Source organism: Nerophis ophidion, linkage group LG11, assembly GCF_033978795.1.
Source record: "Nerophis ophidion isolate RoL-2023_Sa linkage group LG11, RoL_Noph_v1.0, whole genome shotgun sequence".
In the NCBI taxonomy this organism is placed as follows: Eukaryota; Metazoa; Chordata; class Actinopteri; order Syngnathiformes; family Syngnathidae; genus Nerophis; species Nerophis ophidion.
In genome coordinates this window covers 36,728,167-36,746,977 of record NC_084621.1, presented here as the reverse complement: position 1 = coordinate 36,746,977, position 18,811 = coordinate 36,728,167, and the positions used below count along the sequence as shown (strand labels likewise).

Sequence of the window (18,811 nt, the reverse complement as noted above, 5' to 3'; positions counted from 1 at the left end):
AGGCAAAATAATATATTTAAGTGTACAAAGTGCAGCCGGTGGTACATTTTAGTAATCAAATAAGCAGCAACAACTCAAAAATACAGCAAAAAAAGATATAATGTAACAAAGATATGTTGATACTACTAACACTGATTTGTCTTCAAAAATAAGTATAGCCTTTAAAAAAACATGCCTCATAGCCATTTAAGAAAATTATACAACAACGGCCACACCCACCATTCACCCAATTTGAACGCTAATAATAATCTATTTATTTGGCTTTATATGTATTTAATTTGGTCACAAAATAAAACCCTCCGTGGTTTAACTAGGACAAGACATGCCTTTTTGGCTCATCATAACTAGCTTTAAAGACGACAACAATATCAGTGCAAGTTTTACAGCATTATTTATAACCAATTAATAAACACAGGCTCAATCTGAAGTGATCATATATTACTTGGTCTGAATTGTTTTTGTCTATACGGTATTTTCAGCCAAAATGTCAAAGTTGAGATCTGGGGTAGGCAGCAAAAGAATATGCAGTTGTTAAATTCTATGGTGAAAATATGACATTGCTGTGATGTCACAGCTTCTGGTGAAGTGAAGTGAATTATATTTATATAGCGCTTTTTCTCTGGTGACTCATACCGAAATACATTGTGAAACCCATAATCAACATTTAATCCAATCCAATCCACTTTATTTGTATAGCACATTCAAACAACATAAATGCTGCACAACAATACTAAAAAAAATATTCAAATATTATCCTTAGCTCCACTAATGACTGAATAAATTTTTTTTTAAATAAATAAATGTTAAACCAATATAAAAACAATATAGAAATAAATATGATTAAAAATGTTTTTAAAGGGTAAAACCAATTAAAACAATAAGTAGAAATCAACATTTTAAAAACACAGAGGACCACACAACTCACGTAGTGTTAAAAGCCAAAGAATAAAATGTAGGCATAAAAAGAAATAGAAGCTAGATTTACACTAGTGTGGGTGGCACTGGGAGCATGGTGGGTAATGTGACCTGCCCAAGGACACAAGGGCAATGACTAGAATGGCGGAAGCTGGACGTGAACCGGGAAGCCTCAAGTTTCTGGTTGGCCGCTCTACCACCTGAACCACGCCGGTTGATTGCTGTGATGTGTTAAGGTCTCTCTATTCCTTCTTCCAGTATGTCACCCAGACCGTTGAGGTGGAATCCCCCGCCGCCGCCAAGCAGCTGAGCAAAGCTCGACAGAGGAACGAGCTGCTGTCCGAGAAGCTGAGCACTCAGAACGAGCGCTGCAGACAGCTGGAGGAGCAAATCAGAAAATCAGATGAATACAGCTGCAATCTGCAACACAAGGTGCGACAAAGAGTGGAATCCCTTAACGGCATGTTTATTATGATTACTGTATATTCACTCAATCCTTCAAACTTTACAGCTGATCCAAAGTTCTGGACTGCAGTGCAAGAAAGACAGAGCATAAAACAAATGCATATAATACTAAAATAATAGAAAACTAAGTTAAAATTTATAAAAAATGTCATTGCAATCTTAAGCTTTAAATGAATAGGTCTTAAGTCTTAAACAAATTTGTGACGGCCTGTAGTTTGGCTAGTAATGTACAAAACCCCAAACGAGTGAAGTTGGCACATTGTGCGAATCGTAAATATAAACAGAAAACAATGATTTGCAAATCATTTTCAGCTCATATTCAATTGAATAGACTGCAAGGACAAGATATTTAATGTTCGAACTGAGAAACTTTTTTTTTTTTTTTTGCAAATAATCATTAAGTTAGAATTTAATGGCAGCAACACTTTTCCACTTTGCACCAGTCCATTTTAGATAAGCTTGGGCCCAGCAAAGCCGGCGGCGTTTCTGGGTGTTGTGGATAAATGGCTTTCGCTTTGCATAGTAGAGTTTTAACTTACACTTACAGATGTAGGGACAAATTGTAGTTACTGACAGCGGTTTTCTGAAGTGTTCCTGAGCCCATGTGGTGATATCCTTTACACACCGATGTCGCATTTTGATGCAGTACTGCCTGAGGATCAAAGGTCACGGGCATTCAATGTTGGTTTTTGGCCTTGCCGCGTATGTGCAGTGATTTCTCCATATTCTCTGAACCTTTTCATGATATTACGGACCGTAGATGATGGAATCCCTAAATTCCTTGGTTGAGATATGTTGTTCTTAAAATGTTCGACAATTTGCTCACACATTTGTTCACAAAGTGGTGACCCTCGCCCCATCCTTGTTTGTGAATGACTTAGCATTTCATGGAAGCTGCTTTTATACCCAATCATGGAACCCACTTGTTGCCAATTAGCCTTTGTCAACAAGATTAAATTAAGCCTTTGACAAGTTGATTTTATGTCCGTCGCCACCCATTAGGACATTTCAAAAATGTAAAATACAATCCAATCCGCCTTGAAGATGGAGGATTTTATTTAGAAAAAAAACAAGTACCGTATTTTTCGGACGGCGTGGCGCAGTGGGAGAGTGGCCGTGCGCAACCCGAGGGTCCCTGGTTCAATCCCCACCTAGTACCAACGTTGTCATGTCCGTTGTGTCCTTGAGCAAGACACTTCACCCTTGCTCCTGATAGGTGCTGGGTAGCGCCTTGCATGGCAGCTCCTTCCATCAGTGTGAGAATGTGTGTGTGAATGGGTAAATGTGGAAGTAGTGTCAAAGCGCTTTGAGTACCTTGAAGGTAGAAAAGCGCTATACAAGTACAACCCATTTATCATTTATTTATTTATAAGTCGCAGTTTTTTTCATAGTTTGGCCGGGGGTGCGACTTATACTCAGGAGCGACTTATGTGTGAAATTATTAACACATTACCGTAAAATATCCAATAATATTATTTAGAAGCGACACCGATGAAGAAGATTTCATGGGATTTAGCGATTAGGAGTGACAGATTGTTTGGTAAACATATAGCATGTTCTATATGTTATAGTTATTTGAATGACTCTTAGCATAATATGTTAGGTTAACATACCAGGCACATCCTCAGTTGGTTATTTATGCCTCATATAAAGTACACTTATTCAGCCTGTTGTTCACTATTCTTTATTTATTTTAAATTGCCTTTCAAATGTCTATTCATGGTGTTGGATTTTATCAAATTAATTTCCCCCCCAAAATGCGACTTATATATGTTTTTTCCCTTCCTTATTATGCATTTTCGGCAGGTGCGGCTTATACCCCGGAGCGGTTTATACTCCGAAAAATACGGTACTTTATTTTGTGTTTGTGCATGACTTCCTGTCCAACACTGGCAGATTTTAGCGAATTTGAACAGATTTGCTTTTGCGTTCACCAAAAGTAGAAGCTCTGTGTATATTTAGCACTGGAATGCGGAACGGTGACAGCAAGTCAGACGTTCTGCAGGCGGTGGAAATTGACACATTGATTTGAAAATAGACAGAAGGAGTATCCCGCCGCGCGTGGGCTGCACTTAGTGGAAATTTAGGCTTAAGATGCTGGCATTTTGATGACATCATTTTCTGTGCAGTACAGGATACAGAGGGCGTGGCCATTTTGCAGAGGCGAAGCCCTCTACTTCACATCCTGTTCACGCAGCCCATTACTCAGTCGCCACTTCCCAGTGCTTCAGCGTGTTCCTTTTCTTGCCATTCAATACGTTTATTCTATTTTGCATACGCAATGTAGGTTCAAAAAAGTCAATAAACCCGCCTGGAAACAAGGGGGGATTCACTGTGGACTTAGACTTGGAGAGGAGAGGGAACCCCAGAAAAAGAGGAGTCTCCTTCAGAGAGTCCTCCTCACCGCCCTCCTCCTCTCTCTCTGTCTCCACTCCTTTTTTTTGTATTGTAGCAACATGGTTAACATTTTTGAGAGCACCAAAGGGAATTATGTGTGTGCACACATTGACAGTTGAGCTTGCTGTTGTTGTTGAGATGTTTTGATAAGAGATTGTTGATCTATTATGTCCTTGTTATGTTTGTTTGCTATACAGTACAGGCCAAAAAGTTTGGACATACCTTCTCATTCAGTCTGTTTTCTTTATTTTAATGACTATGTACAATGTAGATTGTCACTGAATGCATCAAAACTATAAATGAACACATGTGCAGTTATGTACTTACCAAAAAAAGGTAAAATAACTGAAAATATTTTTTCTATTCTAGTTTCTTAGAAGTAGCCACCCTTTGCTCTGATTACTTTTTCGCACACTCTTGGCATTCTCTCGATGAGCTTCAATAGGTAGTCACCTGAAATGGTTTTCACTTCACAGGTGTCATAGTTTTGATGCATTCAGTGACAAGCTACAATGTAAATAGTCTTGAAAATAAAGAAAATGCATTGAAATGAGACGAGTGTCAAGTTTTTGGCCTGTACTGTATGTACACAGGTGAAATTCAAAAAAATTGTATGTTGTGCAAAGGTTGTTTTTTTCCAGCAATTAGATCTACAAGGTGAAACTAATGACATAGGCTCACATGCAAGTCAAGATATTTCAAAACTTATTTTGATATAATTTTGATAATTATGGCTTACAGCTAATGAAAACATTGAATTTGGGGTTTTCAAAAACTGTCAACTATGATCATCAAAATTATAACAAATGAAGGCTTGTCATGTTTCACTTTGTATGTCATGACCAAAAATCACACATTAGTTTCACATTTGAATTGCTGAAATGAATGGACGATTACACAATATTCTTTTTTTTTTGTTTTACCTGTAGGTTATAGTGTCTTTAAATCAAATTTTTTGACTAAAATATGGACTGTTGTCGAGGCTGGAACCAATTATTCATGTTTACATTGTTTCTCATGGGGAACTCTGCTTCACTATACAAACTTTTTGATTTCTGAACCATGTTGAAGAACCAATTAAGTTTTTCATTCGAGGTTCCACTGAATAAGGAAAACAGTGCTGGTCCAAGAATGGATCCTTGAGGCGCACCAGAGGACAGCAGCGCACTGGGAGACACATAATCCTTCACTCAAGTTCTATCCGTTACTGTGTTTTATGGAACCAAACGGAGGTGTTTGTAACGTTTATTCTGTCCATGCAGATTGCAGCTTATGAGCGGGAGATCGGCCAGCTGAGAGAGGAGCTGCTGAAGGAGATCGGCCATTTGGAGGAGAAGAAGGAGGAGGCGGTGAAGGCCGCTGCAAACTGCTCGGCAGAACACTTCCAGGACCTGCAGCATCAGTTCTTCAGTCAGTCCCATCAAGCCAAGCAGCTCCTGTACGCTAGAGAGCTGTTCATTTCCATTTGTTTTTGGCAGCGTTACAGAAGCGTCTGACGGCCCTGCCCCCGACTCTACACGGCATGAAAACAGACTACGCCAGCCTGAGGAGCCAAGTCAGGAACTTCTCCGAGTTTTATGGCGCGGCGATAAAGGAGGCCAAGAAGCAGGTAATCACCTAACATGGCAAACCTGCTGGTCCAAATTGTTGTAAAAAACTTGTACTCTTTGTTTGGCAGGTTTCAGCAGCGATCTCCGAGATGTCCGAGGCCAACAAAGACCTTTTGGAGAAGTACAGGAAGGAGGTGGCTCTGCGCAGGAAGTTGCACGAGCAGCTGGTGGAGCTAAAAGGTGTGCGGAGAAGAAAGCGGGTCATGTGGCTGCGGTGTTGTCATGTCACTTGTGTCTCCCAGGCAACATCCGTGTGCTGTGTCGCGTCAAGCCTGTGCTGAAGGAGGACCAGCGTGAGGAAGGCCAATCGGTTGTGGTGACCACGGACGGCAATAACGAGTCCTCTCTGAACGTGCTGAGCAAAGGGAAAGGTCGCGCCTTCGAGCTGGACAAGGTCTTTCATCCTCAGGCCACGCAGGAAGAGGTGGGTGAACTACAAAACCAGTGAAGTTGCCACGTTGTATAAATCGTAAATTAAAAAAAAATGGAATACATTGATTTGCAAATCATTTTCAACTTATATTCAATTGAATAGACTGCAAAAACAAGATACTTAACATTCGAACTGGTATACTTTGTTATTTTTTGCAAATATTAGTTCATTTGGAATGCCTACAACATGTTTTAAAAAAGCTGGCACAAAAGGTATGATAAAAGGGCAAACAAACAAAAAAATAATAAAAACGTGTGATTGCCGGATAGATCCTAAATTGATCTAGTTGAAAAATTATGTATTACTTATTTTTTACCCTTTTTTTTTTTCAGTGGGGCCCTTTTGGATCCCTGAACATTTCAGTGTGTTTTTTTAAATGTCATTGCTTACAAATAATAATGAATGAAACTCAATGCTGCTATGAATTATTGACCTGTTTAAGGCTCCAATGGCAAAGTGGCAAAAAGACTGAGAAAGTTGAGGAATGCTCATCAAACACTTATTTGGAACATCCCACAGGTGAGCAGGCTAATTGGGAACAGGTGGGTGCCATGATTGGGTATAAAAGCAGCTTCCATGAAATGGTCAGTCATTCACAAACAAGGATGGGGCGAGGGTCATCACTTTGTTAACAAATGCGTGAGCAAGTCGTCGAACAGTTTAAGAACGACATTTTTCAATGAGCTATTACAAGGAATTTAGGGATTTCACCATCTAAGGTATGTAATGTCATCAAAAGGTTCAGAGAATCAACAGAAATCACTGCACGGGAGTGATGATATTACGGACTTTCGATCCCTCAGGCGGTACTGTACCAAAAAGCGACATCAGTGTGTAAAGGATATCACCACGTGGGATCAAGAACACTTCAGAAAACCACTCTCAGTAACTACAGTTGGTAGATACATCTGTAAGTGCAAGTTAAAACTCTACTATGCAAAGTGAAAGCCATTTACCAACCACACCCAGAAATCCCGCCGGCTTCGCTAGGCCAGAGCTCATCAAAGATGGACTTATGCAAAGTTGAAAAGTTTTCTGTGGTCTGACGAGTCCACATTTCAAATTGTTTTTGGAAACAGTGGATTTCGTGTGCTCCAGATCAAGGACGAAAAGAACCACCCGGGCTGTAATAGGCGCAAAGTTCAAAAACCAGCATCTGTGATGGTATGGGGGTGTATTAGTGCCCAAGGCATGGGTAACTTACACATCTGGGAAGGCACCATTAATGCTGAAAGGTACATACAGGTTTTGGCGCAACATATGTTGCCATCCAAGCAGTGTTATCATGGACGCCCCTGCTTATTTCAGCAAGACAATGCCAAGCCACGTGTTACAACAGCGTGGCTTCATAGTAAAAGAGTGTGGGTACTAGACTAGCCTGCTTGTAGTTCAGACCTGTCTCCCATTAAAAATGTGTGGCACAATATGAATCGTAAAATACCACAATGGAGACCCCGGACTGTTGAACAATTTAAGCTGTACATCAAACAAGAATGGGAAAGAATTCCACCTGAAAAGCTTCAAAAATTGGTCTTCTCAGTTCCCAAACGTTAACTGAGTGTTGTTAAAAGGAAAGGCCATGTAACACAGTGGTAAAAATGCTTCTGTTCCAACTTTTTTACAATGTGTTGCTGCCATTAAAATTAACAAGTATTTGAAAAAAAAAAAAGTTTCTCAGTTCGAAAATTAAATATCTTGTTTTTGCAGTCTATTCAACTGAATATAAGTTGAAAAGGATTTGCAAATCATTGTATTCTGTTTTTATTTCCGAATTACACAACGTGCCAACTTCACTGGTTTTGGGTTTTGTAAAACAACGCACACATGAGGAAGAGTGAGAAAAGTGACGTGTGCTTGTCTGCAGGTCTTTCAGGAGATTGAGCCTCTTGTGACCTCCTGTATCCATGGTTACCATGTTTGCATTTTTGCTTATGGCCAGACAGGCTCTGGAAAGACATACACCATGGAGGTAATGATGTTATGTACTGTCAATGACAGGGGTGTCCAAAAGTGCCCGCTGCAGCTATTTTTTGAACGACCTGTGGCACTTTCTAAAAATACTATTACAAAAAAAACATCAAAAAGTGGAAAAAAGAGCATGCAGATTAAATGCAACGAGGAAACGTTGCAATGTTGACTCTAAAAACACAAAGCTGCCATGCTGGCTGTTTTTTTTTCTTTGAAACTGTCATTGCTCAAACAATAATGTTTTGAATTATTGATCTATTGAAGGCTCCAAATACTTCACATCAAATATTCTACTTAAAAATATTGCATATATTGTTTAATTGCCATAAAACAATTTTTTTCTATGATAAAAGGGCAAACAAACAAAAAAATAATAAAAACGTGTGATTGCCGGATAGATCCTAAATTGATCTAGTTGAAAAATTATGTATTACTTATTTTTTACCCTTTTTTTTTTTCAGTGGGGCCCTTTTGGATCCCTGAACATTTCAGTGTGTTTTTTTAACTGTCATTGCTTACAAATAATAATGAATGAAACTCAATGCTGCTATGAATTATTGACCTGTTTAAGGCTCCAATGGCTTCCTGCTTGGCACTCAGCATCAAGGGTTGGAATTGGGGGTTAAATCACCAAAAATTATTCCCGGGCGCGGCCACCGCTGCCGCCCACTGCTCCCCTCACCATCACAGGGGGTGATTAAGGGTGATGGGTCAAATGCAGGGATTAATTTCGCCCCACCTAGTGTGTGTGTGACAATCACCGGTACTTTAACTTTAACTTTTGACATCAGATATTCTCCTTTGAACATTTTTTTGGTGAAAATGTTGCATATTGTGTGTTTTTGCAATTAAAAAAACATGTTTTTGTTTGACATAAAGAGCATAAAACATAAAAAAGTCAACTTTATATCAACATATCTCCAGGGTGTACCCTGCCTTTCACCGGAATGCAGCTGAGATAGGCTCCAGCGACCCCAAATGGGAAAAGCGGTAGAAAATGGATGGATGGATGAAATCGATCGAGGGATTTAAAATTAATGTATGACCTATTTTGAACATTTTTATGACTGAGACCCTTCCAGGTCCCCGGGACCAAACTTTAGGGGATCCCTAACCTAAAGGTAAAAAAAAATCTATATATTGTATAAGTTTTGAAAATTAAAAATATCAAATGGCCCCCGCTTGCTTTTATATTTTAGTTTGGACACCCCTGGTCTATGACAACATACTCTGTGAAACTGCATGACGACTTGTTATTGACTTGTACATACTGTACTACGAGTAGGGATGGCTGCTTTGCACATTTGAACACCATACTTTTCGTATGAATTAAAAAGTGGGGGGGGGGGAATTGTAATGGGAGGGACGGGAGGCTTCAAATAAAATTCTGCTTAGGCCCTGGGGTGGCCCTGCCCATCTCTAACCAGAGTACAAAGTACAGCATCCCACCAAAGTGTGGATGTTTAGGAAAAATACTACATAAATAAAACTTGGATTTACTTTAGAGTAGTCAGTGTATGGAAACCGAGACATATTTTGCCAGATCTCAGGGCATTCAAGACTTTGACAAACTTTTATGATCCACAAGGGAAATCAATAGTACCTGGACTGTTTGGTTTGTCTAAGAAGACGTTTTGTCTCTCATTAGCATTGTTGGGTTAGTTACTTTATTTCAAAAGTAACTCAGTTACTAACTCAGTTACTTACACCAAAAAGTAATGTGTTACTGTGAAAAGTAACTATTTAGCTACTTCTTTTAAAAAAAAAAACAAGGCTCCCATTAATGCCCTTTTAGCCTTCATTTCAGTACAGTTATTGCACTGGAGAATAATACAATCTGTTGATCAACTTGACATACATTTGCATCACTGAACTCTGCTAAGCAATGTGGTCTACATACAACAGACAAAGATAGAGATATGTTTCAAAGGGCCAATTTATTTTGGGCCAAAATTGACAAAACTATTTTAAACAGCTGCAACATATAATACATAAGTAACAAACCGCATAAAAACAACATGTCACAACATAGCTGTAAACCTGGCTTCACCCAAGGAAGGCACACATGACATGATTATATGTCATGTCACTATGTACAGCACACATACTGCTATACACACGCCCAACCGGGCTTTTTTTTCTCTCTCAAGGATTATTGAAATAAAATCATGCCTTCTTGAGATCAACACTGTACTGAAGCCCAGACTACTCTACGCATTTCCCCAGTTTTAGTTTAGAGGAAAAAAAAAGATTGGCCTGGCCCACTAGGATCCCTCTTTATGTTTGTGGACTTAATAGTCTATATATTCATATGTGATAATCAAATACTGTAGAAGTCTAGAATGAAAGAGTATAGAGAATTGACAGAGTGTGTGTACCTTCAGTGATGAATGATGAGCAGAGTCAGAGTTTGGAGTGTTTTCTTTAGCTTGCTTTCCATGTTTATGTGCTCAATGTCCACTGTGTCCAGCTGCCTGAAATTGGGTGACTCCACTGTAGAAATAGCCTGCATGTCTTCTAGCACATACGCTGCAATGTAGTCCTGGCTAGCAGTCCCTCCAATAAAATCCAGTCGCTGTTGGAGGTGAAGGTGAAGTGTGACTCTCTTTACTAGCTTTGTCGAAACATGTTACTTTTGAAGCTGTTTCAGCAGATTTGATTAGCTGTTTTGGGCAGTAGATGGGATCTTTGATCCAGGACACAACTTACATTTAACTAAAATGTTCTTTTCTTTGTGCTCGACAAAATAAAAGTAGTGAGAATATCTCTATGTTAAGAAACTCGGCTTTGGCTCCAAAACGATGTCTTGTTGGTAAACACAGACACGCTCCCCCAGCCCACACACACTCCTTCTTCCTTGGGACACAGGAACATTCAGAAGGATGACACCGCAGCAATAAAACACACTCGGATCTTCTCAGTTTCTAGCCGATACATTATAATAAATAACGTAAAATAACGCAGTAACACACCATGTAGTAACGGTAACTGAGTTACTGAATATAAAAAATAACACGTTAAACTACTAGTTACTGCCGAAACTAAAGGCTTTACAGTAACGCGTCAGTCCCAACACTGCTCATCAGTTCAGGCTCCAAGAATTAAACTGGTCAGATCTACTCTTAGACTTAGGTTGGTCAGATTTAGTTTAGTCTCAGATGAGATCTGACCAATCTAAATTTAGCATGAACTGAGGAAGCCTACTCGGATGAGAGGCGAGGCATCTTCTAAGAGAAACCAAACAGTCCAGTTGCGATTGATAGAATGCCCTGAGATTACAAAAGACCTGGATGAATGACAACATCCATAGACACATTTCTGCCGGAAACTTGGCTTATGAAAACGGAGGCACAACTGTCTCGTTCCTACATATACGGATATGACCCCCCAGAGGATATACGGATAGATACTCTATGTGGATATACAATAGGCCTATTTGTCTTTTGATTTGTAGGGCAGTGTGGAGAACCCTGGCATCAACCAGCGGGCCCTCAAACATCTTTTCAGTGAGATCGAGGAGCGGAAGGACATGTGGTTATACTCGGTCGCCGTCAGCTCTGTGGAGATCTACAACGAGGTGCTAAGGTACGTGTGGAAGTCTCCATCCCTAGTGGGTTCTCCTGACGCTGACAGAGCTTCACGCTAGTCCGGATGTCTGGTGTTCACAATGTCCTTTATTGGCAGCACACACACGCTATGATAGCACACAACTTTTCAGTTCTTGCTCCGTGACTTTTCAGTCTTTCAAATCCAACCTCCCCCTCGGTGTCTCGGCCCGGCTGCTCCTAATAAGCATGGCAGGTGATTGGATGATGAGTCCCAGCTGGATAATCCAATCACCTGCCAGCTGTGCTTCCAGGCCGGCCCTTACACACCCAGCTCTGCGGCAGGCCCGCAGACAACGCTCCCCCTCCACAGTACGGTTCTGTCAGCGAAACCTGACTGGAATTCAAAACGTCCCATCTTAAACATGTCCTCTTTCTCTCAGGGATCTTCTGAGTAAAGACGGAGAGAAGCTGGACATCAAAATCAACCCGGACGGAACAGGACAGCTGCACGTGCCGGGCCTCAGGGTCATCGAGGTCAAGAGCTTCCAGCATATGAAGAAGGTGTCACATGCTTTACCGTAACATGTAATGTCATGTAACACAGCACGTAACACTTAACGGGACATAATACAACGTAACATGTAACGTAATGTAATGTAATAAGGCCATGCCGGCCCATGGCATTAACAACTCTATGCGGTTGTGTAAGGCCTCTATCAGAAGTGTATGTATATATATATAGGAAGTGTATGTATGTATACATATACACACACAAATGTATACTTTATATATATATAAGTATACATGTGTGTGTATATGTATACATACTGTATATATGTATACATATATATAAAAAATATATATATATATAGGAAGTGTATGTATATATGTATACATATATACAGTATGTATACATATAGACACACAGACATATATACTGTATATATAAAAATATATATGTATAAATATATACATATATATATATATGTGTATATATATATATGTATCTATATATGTGTATATATACGTGTGTGCATATATATTTATGTGTATGTGTATATATATATATATATATATAGGTGTGTATATATATATGTATATATATGTATCTTTATATATATATATATATATATATATATATATATATATATATGTGTATGTGTATAGTGTAAAGTAAGTGTAACAAAAGGGTGAATTTACCTTTGCTTGTATGCAGATATTAGCCACAGCCCGCAGGAACAGGATCACGTTTGGCACTCAGATGAACCAGCACAGCTCTCGCTCTCACGCTCTGCTCTGCGTCACCGTTCACGGCACAGACCTCGCCACCGGCTCCAAAACCACAGGTGAGGAACACAGGTGATAATATCTTACCTCGCTATTGTATTGATTCTTCACACCACAGTCAGTACTTGCCCTGCTGCACATTCCATGTTACAACTGGCGACTCCACATCCCCACTGATTTGAGATTTATTTTATTCATTTTCCAGCATAACATAGCTAAGTGAACAAAACATAGCTAAGTGAATGAAACATAGCTAAGTGAATGAAACATATCAATACTACAGTAGTACCGGCCACTACATGAGACTAAAGCAATCAGAGATCGCTGTTCAGTATCGTGGCCACTGATGAGATCAGCCTCAGCCAGCATTACTGTATTGGATTAAAAGAGTGTAAAGGTGACTAAAGGGTACTATTTCATGTCTAAACAGCTCTCAAAATATTGAAAATGTATTTTCTGTAGAAGGCAGTGAACAGGTTTTTCATGCTCTAACCATACATTTATGGCAGTAAATTAAAAATGTATTTATTATTCCAGAAAGAAAAAAAATATATAAATGAGGGATTACTGTACATTTTTTAACATACAAATTGATGGATGTTTAAATGTTTGTCTATTTGTTGCATGATGAGATATTAACATTTAGAATATATGCAATTTCATAGAGTTGCATATATATTTGTTCTGTCAAAATGGAGTATGTTTAATAAGAAAAAAAAAGTACATTTACTTTTACATTTAATTTCCAGGCTTTCACACGCCACATAAAACGATGAGTATGACTCCTGTGTCCTCAGGTGTCAAGGAGTGAGGGTATACACTCTCACATTCATCCTGACTGTGTTGCCCGTGCGATGAGTATTGTTTTTTGGGATAAATACATTACATGGTTGAGCTGTTATTTAACGCCATAAGTTGGGTTGACTTGAAATTTTTCTCACAGTGCACTACAAATACCCACTGATGCTGAAATTAGGCTGTGGCTATAATTTGATTAGGATTTCCTAGGGAACAACATGGCTACCATGCAGGGGCATGGGTGGTATTACCCATAATTCATTGAACTATTTGGATCATGACAATACCACTTAAGGATATCTTTTGACCACAACCAATGGAGGCTACACAAGTCTCGTGAACAAATGAGACCTCCCCATTTGAAATGCCATCACAGACATGTTCTTCTTCTCATTCTAAGGCAAGTTGAACCTGGTTGACCTCGCGGGATCAGAGAGGGTGTGGAAGTCTGGTGCAGAGGGCGAAAGACTGAAGGAGGCCCAGAATATAAACCGCTCCCTGTTGGCCCTCGGGGATGTCATCCAAGCCCTGAGAGCACGACAGACTCACATCCCGTTCAGGAACTCTCGTCTTACGTACTTGTTGCAGGACTCTCTGGGGAAAGGCAGCAAGACCGCCATGGTCGTGCAGGTAAGATGGTACTTTTCATTTGTACTTGTAACATGGAGAATATAAATCATCCGTGGGTGTGAAAGTACAGTATGTGTGCCGCTCCAGTGGTTGGACAAGGTCCTGACTCAGATGGGTTCTCCCCTCAACCCAATCTCCTCTGTGTCCGAATAGTAGATGTTTTATTGGCTGGTGTATCACACCTTACACCCTAGCTGTGACCCTGAACAGGCGCAAAAGAAGAATAATGAATATGGGGTGTTGGCAGGTAGATTTACAAGTCACCCAATTTTTAATCTAAGGATTTAGGGGCCATTATGGTACTATATAAATATTTTTGTAAAGGGTAAAAACAAACTTATGCCAAGATGACAACATGTAGTATTATCATTATCAACATTTCGACTTTTTCTCTTAACGTGTTCCACCGAGTTTGCAGTTTTTTTTGCATTGTCTTGTTCAATTTTGGAACGTGCCAGAAAAAAAAAAGAAATATCTGCATGCCGCAGTGTTTCCAGATAGGAAATGAAAATTATTGTACCAGGAACGTATTTTGAGTAAAATGTCACCTTTTACTTTTAAACAAGTACCTAGAAATCCAAACTGGTTCTCAAATGTACCAACTTTTGGTACTTTTTTTTGTAATAATAAAATCCCATTTTTAATGTATCAGTTAAAAATTAAATGATAACTGTGCTGTCCAGTTGTTAAATCTATTTTTTCATTTTTTTACATTTCTGAGTTTCATTTGAATGTATTGTATGCAGTTGCAATTCCAAGCCTTTAGATGGCAGTAGTGTATAGGCTATGGTGTGTTGTTCTCGCTCGGAAGTAGTCTTTGCCATGGATGTGCGAGTCTAGTCTAATGTTGCGTCCTATAAACAATTAATACTTTACCAAACTGTAAAACGCCATGTAAAATCACTAATTGGCATGTGGAATGTACTTGGCAATTGTAAATTAGCATCAAGCTAGCACTTTTTATGAAAGTGCATCCTTACTTTACATCTGAGCATTTTCCATAAGGCATACTTGCTTTGTTAGATTGGAAGTTGTGACATTACCTAGAGGCACTCTCAAGTGCTGCGTAAGTGTTTGAGCTAGTCTGCAAGGGTATTGAAATGTGATACCATTAGATTTAAAGTGAAGATGGAATTAAGTCTGTGCCTATAAAAGTACAGAAATGGGTACCCACCCCTAACTGGTATAGCAAATAATGAAAATAAATAAGAGCACAATTAATGCTGACAGAACAGCGCCCCCATATGGCTGAAAAGATGCATGTGAGAGAATGCACAACATTAAGTGCAGTGTTGGCTTGTACCCAGGTATTGGAGGGTCAATTTATTGTACGAACCCCGTTTCCATGTGAGTTGGGAAATTGTGTTAGATGTAAATATAAACGGAATACAATGATTTGCAAATCCTTTTCAACTCATATTCAATTAAATGCACTACAAAGACAAGATATTTGATGTTCAAATTTATAAATTGTATTTTTTTTTTGCAAATAAGAACTTAGAATTTCATGGCTGCAACATGTGCCAATGTAGTTGGGAAAGGGCATGTTCACCACTGTGTTACATCACCTTTTCTTTTAACAACACTCAATAAACATTTGGGAACTGAGGAAACTAATTGTTGAAGCTTTGAAAGTGTAATTCTTTCTCATTCTTGTTTTATGTAGAGTTTCAGACCTTCAACAGTCCGGGGTCTCCGTTGTCGTATTTTACGCTTCATTATGCGCAACACATTTTCGATGGGAGACAGGTCTGGACTGCAGGCGGACCAGTAAAGTACCCGCACTCTTTTACTACGAAGCCACGCTGTTGTAACACGTGGCTTGGCATTGTCTTGCTGAAAAAAGCAGGGGCGTCCATGATAATATTGCTTGGATGACAACATATGTTGATCCAAAAGCTGTATGTAACTTTCAGCATTGATGGTGCCTTCACAGATGTGTAAGTTACACATGCCTTGGGCACTAATGCACCCCCATACCATCACAGATGCGGGCTTTTGAACTTTGCGTCAATAACAGTCTGGATGGTTCGCTTCCCCTTTGGTCCAGATGACACTATGTCGAATATTTCCAAAAACAATTTGAAATGTGGACTCGTAAGACCACAGAACAACCTTTCCACTTTGCATCAGTCCATCTTAAATGATCTCGGGCCCAGAGAAGCCGGCGTTTCTGGGTATCGTTGATAAATGGCTTTTGCTTTGCATAGTAGAGCTTTAACTTGCACTTACAGATGTAGCGACCAACAGTATTAAGTGACAGTGGTTTTCTGAAGTGTTCCTGAGCCCATGTGGTGATATCCTTTAGAGATTGATGTCGGTTTTTTATACAATGCCGTCTTAGGGATCAAAGGTCACGGTCATTCAATGTTGGTTTCCGGCCATGCTGCTTACGTGGAGTGATTTATCCAGATTCTCTGAACCTTTTAATGATATTATGGACCGTAGATGTTGAAATCCCTAAATTTCTTGCCATTGCACTTTGAGAAACGTTGTTCTTAAACTGTTTGACTATTTGCTCACACAGTTGTATACAAAGGGGTGTACCTCGCCCCATCCTTTCTTGTGAAAGACTGAGCATTTTCTGGGAAGCTGTTTTTATACCCAATCATGGCAGCCACCTGTTCCCAAATAGCCTGCACACCTGTGGGATGTTCCAAATAAGTGTTTGATGAGCATTCCTCAACTTTATCAGTATTTACAGCCACCTTTCAAAACTTCTTTGGCACATGTTGCTGGCATCAAATTCTAAAGTTAATGATTATTTGCAAAACAAAAAATGTTTATCAGTTTGAACATCAAATATGTTGTCTTTATAGCATATTCAACTGAATATGGGTTGAAAATTATTTCAAATCATTGTATTCCGTTTATATTTACATCTAACACAATTTCCCAACTCATATGTAAACGGGCTTTTGGAATTTTCGGACATAGATGTAGATTAGAAATAGGTACTCATTGGGAAATGGGCGTGAAAGCCTGCAGTATTGATTCATCTCAAATATGCATTCTTCTTTTGGAACAGTTCAGTTACTTTTGCTTTCCTTGTTGAAGGTGTCTTCCCTGGAGACTAACGTAGGAGAGACATTGTGCTCGCTGAAGTTTGCCCAGAGAGTGTGCAAGGTGGAGCTGGGCCCCGCAGCCAGGAAGATCGAATCTGGCGGCGGGCAGTGCGACTGAACCGACAACTTCCTGATGCTGTGAGCGCACACGCACCAGTCACACTCATCCTAACATTACAACATCAACTATCCTGCACAAGGGCTAAAACTGTCTATGTCAGCCAGACGTGATCTGGCATCAGACAGGTGAGCACCTTTTGACCACCGTTGAGCGCAAGCAGGAATAATTCTACCAACCAAAGCAAAGTCTGCCTCCACCACTTTGTGTGATTCTGTGCTTCCATGAGCCGATATTCTCTTTCCTTTACATATCTTCCGGATCTCCTCACCAACATTTAACGCATTTCTGACTACTTTTGTCCTTCTAAGTGGTATTTAAACATGTTATGTAGCGTTTTATGACACAAGTGTCACATATTTATGTAGTGGCTTAACTCCTTGTTTTGCTTTAGAGCCTTATTTGTTTGCCTTTTTACCAGGGTTAAGTAGGAGGCCTTGTGTAGTCGTGAATAGTGCAATATGCTGGGGAGGTTTGTGGGCCTATGTGGACAGAAAATGCACTTTATAGTCAAAAAGGATGTTTTTATGTCAGACCAGGTATTGAGGTGCTTGCATAGATATCACTAGTGAAGGTCATACCAAAAACAGTTCAAGTGTACCAACCCAAGAATCAAAAGTTACAGTTGAACACTTACAGGTAAATTGCACTTTTTTGGGAATTCTGCTTATGATTCATAATTCCTAGGTAAGAGAACACGTTTTTTGTAATGCATTCTAATTCGTAATATACGGCAAGTTCAATGTACTTATAGGAGTAATCTATGGTGCCCATAAAGCTCTCTAAAAAAACACCCAAAAACCGTAACAATACTCCATTTACATGTCCTGACCTGAATGTTACCCAAGTATTAGCGATAGTTATTAAAAGCGCTAATGCAGACAAACTATTTTTAGCAGCGCCTTGGTGACAGAGAGCTACCTAACTTATGCAGCTATTGACAAACTGAGCTGTTGCATAATTGTAGATGATAAATCATGCCTCTCACCTGGGCAATAGAAGGTTGTTGCCATAAACCGAGAAGCTGGCCAATTTTGACATTCAACTTAGACCCAGAGATGGTGAAAAGGACATGAAAAAACGATTGTTTTCCGCACCTGGGTGAGGATTATGATTAATGGTTCATCTAAACAGGAAGCTATAAACATCCCATCAGTTGGCATCCCAGTGAGAGCAGACATTGCACAGTAAGTGTTTGTACCTCTTGATCGGCACTTGCTGTATACGGCTGCACAATAATGCTGCATGATGCTTAGTGTTTCACTAGAATCTAGATCTGTTTATCACTCAGCTACTAAAACTGGTTGCTCATCTTCTGTATATTCAGGCTCAAAAAGTAGGTTCTGTATCACCCTTTGTCCCAAAGTAATTGTCCCTCATGAAGTCTGCCATAATTAATAGAAGTAGTTGTTGGTAAAGAAAATAATGAACGTTGTGATGAGTCTGTCGTATGCTTGAAATGAGAAAAATATGTAACTATTACATGTTATTATGAATGTGCCTTTTATTAAATTACATATATACTTACAGCGTGTGTATATAAAACAATGATAGAGGCTTTTGGGTGTTTTTTAGAG

General features: G+C 39.5%; 1 protein-coding gene across 1 annotated transcript in view; it reads left to right on the top strand.

The window, feature by feature from the left end:
- si:ch211-257p13.3 (kinesin-like protein KIFC3) overlaps positions 1 to 18,763 on the top strand; it is a 41,995-nt gene extending 23,232 nt beyond the window's left edge. The window contains exons 11-21 of the mRNA XM_061915776.1: positions 1,174 to 1,347; positions 5,040 to 5,187; positions 5,256 to 5,386; positions 5,456 to 5,567; positions 5,630 to 5,811; positions 7,685 to 7,789; positions 11,243 to 11,373; positions 11,777 to 11,897; positions 12,553 to 12,682; positions 13,822 to 14,051; positions 17,109 to 18,763. Coding sequence (XP_061771760.1) covers positions 1,174 to 1,347; positions 5,040 to 5,187; positions 5,256 to 5,386; positions 5,456 to 5,567; positions 5,630 to 5,811; positions 7,685 to 7,789; positions 11,243 to 11,373; positions 11,777 to 11,897; positions 12,553 to 12,682; positions 13,822 to 14,051; positions 17,109 to 17,234 — 1,590 coding nt within the window. The 3' untranslated portion in view covers positions 17,235 to 18,763. The remainder of the gene's footprint in view (positions 1 to 1,173; positions 1,348 to 5,039; positions 5,188 to 5,255; positions 5,387 to 5,455; positions 5,568 to 5,629; positions 5,812 to 7,684; positions 7,790 to 11,242; positions 11,374 to 11,776; positions 11,898 to 12,552; positions 12,683 to 13,821; positions 14,052 to 17,108) is intronic.
- The last annotated feature ends 48 nt before the right edge of the window (positions 18,764 to 18,811 follow it).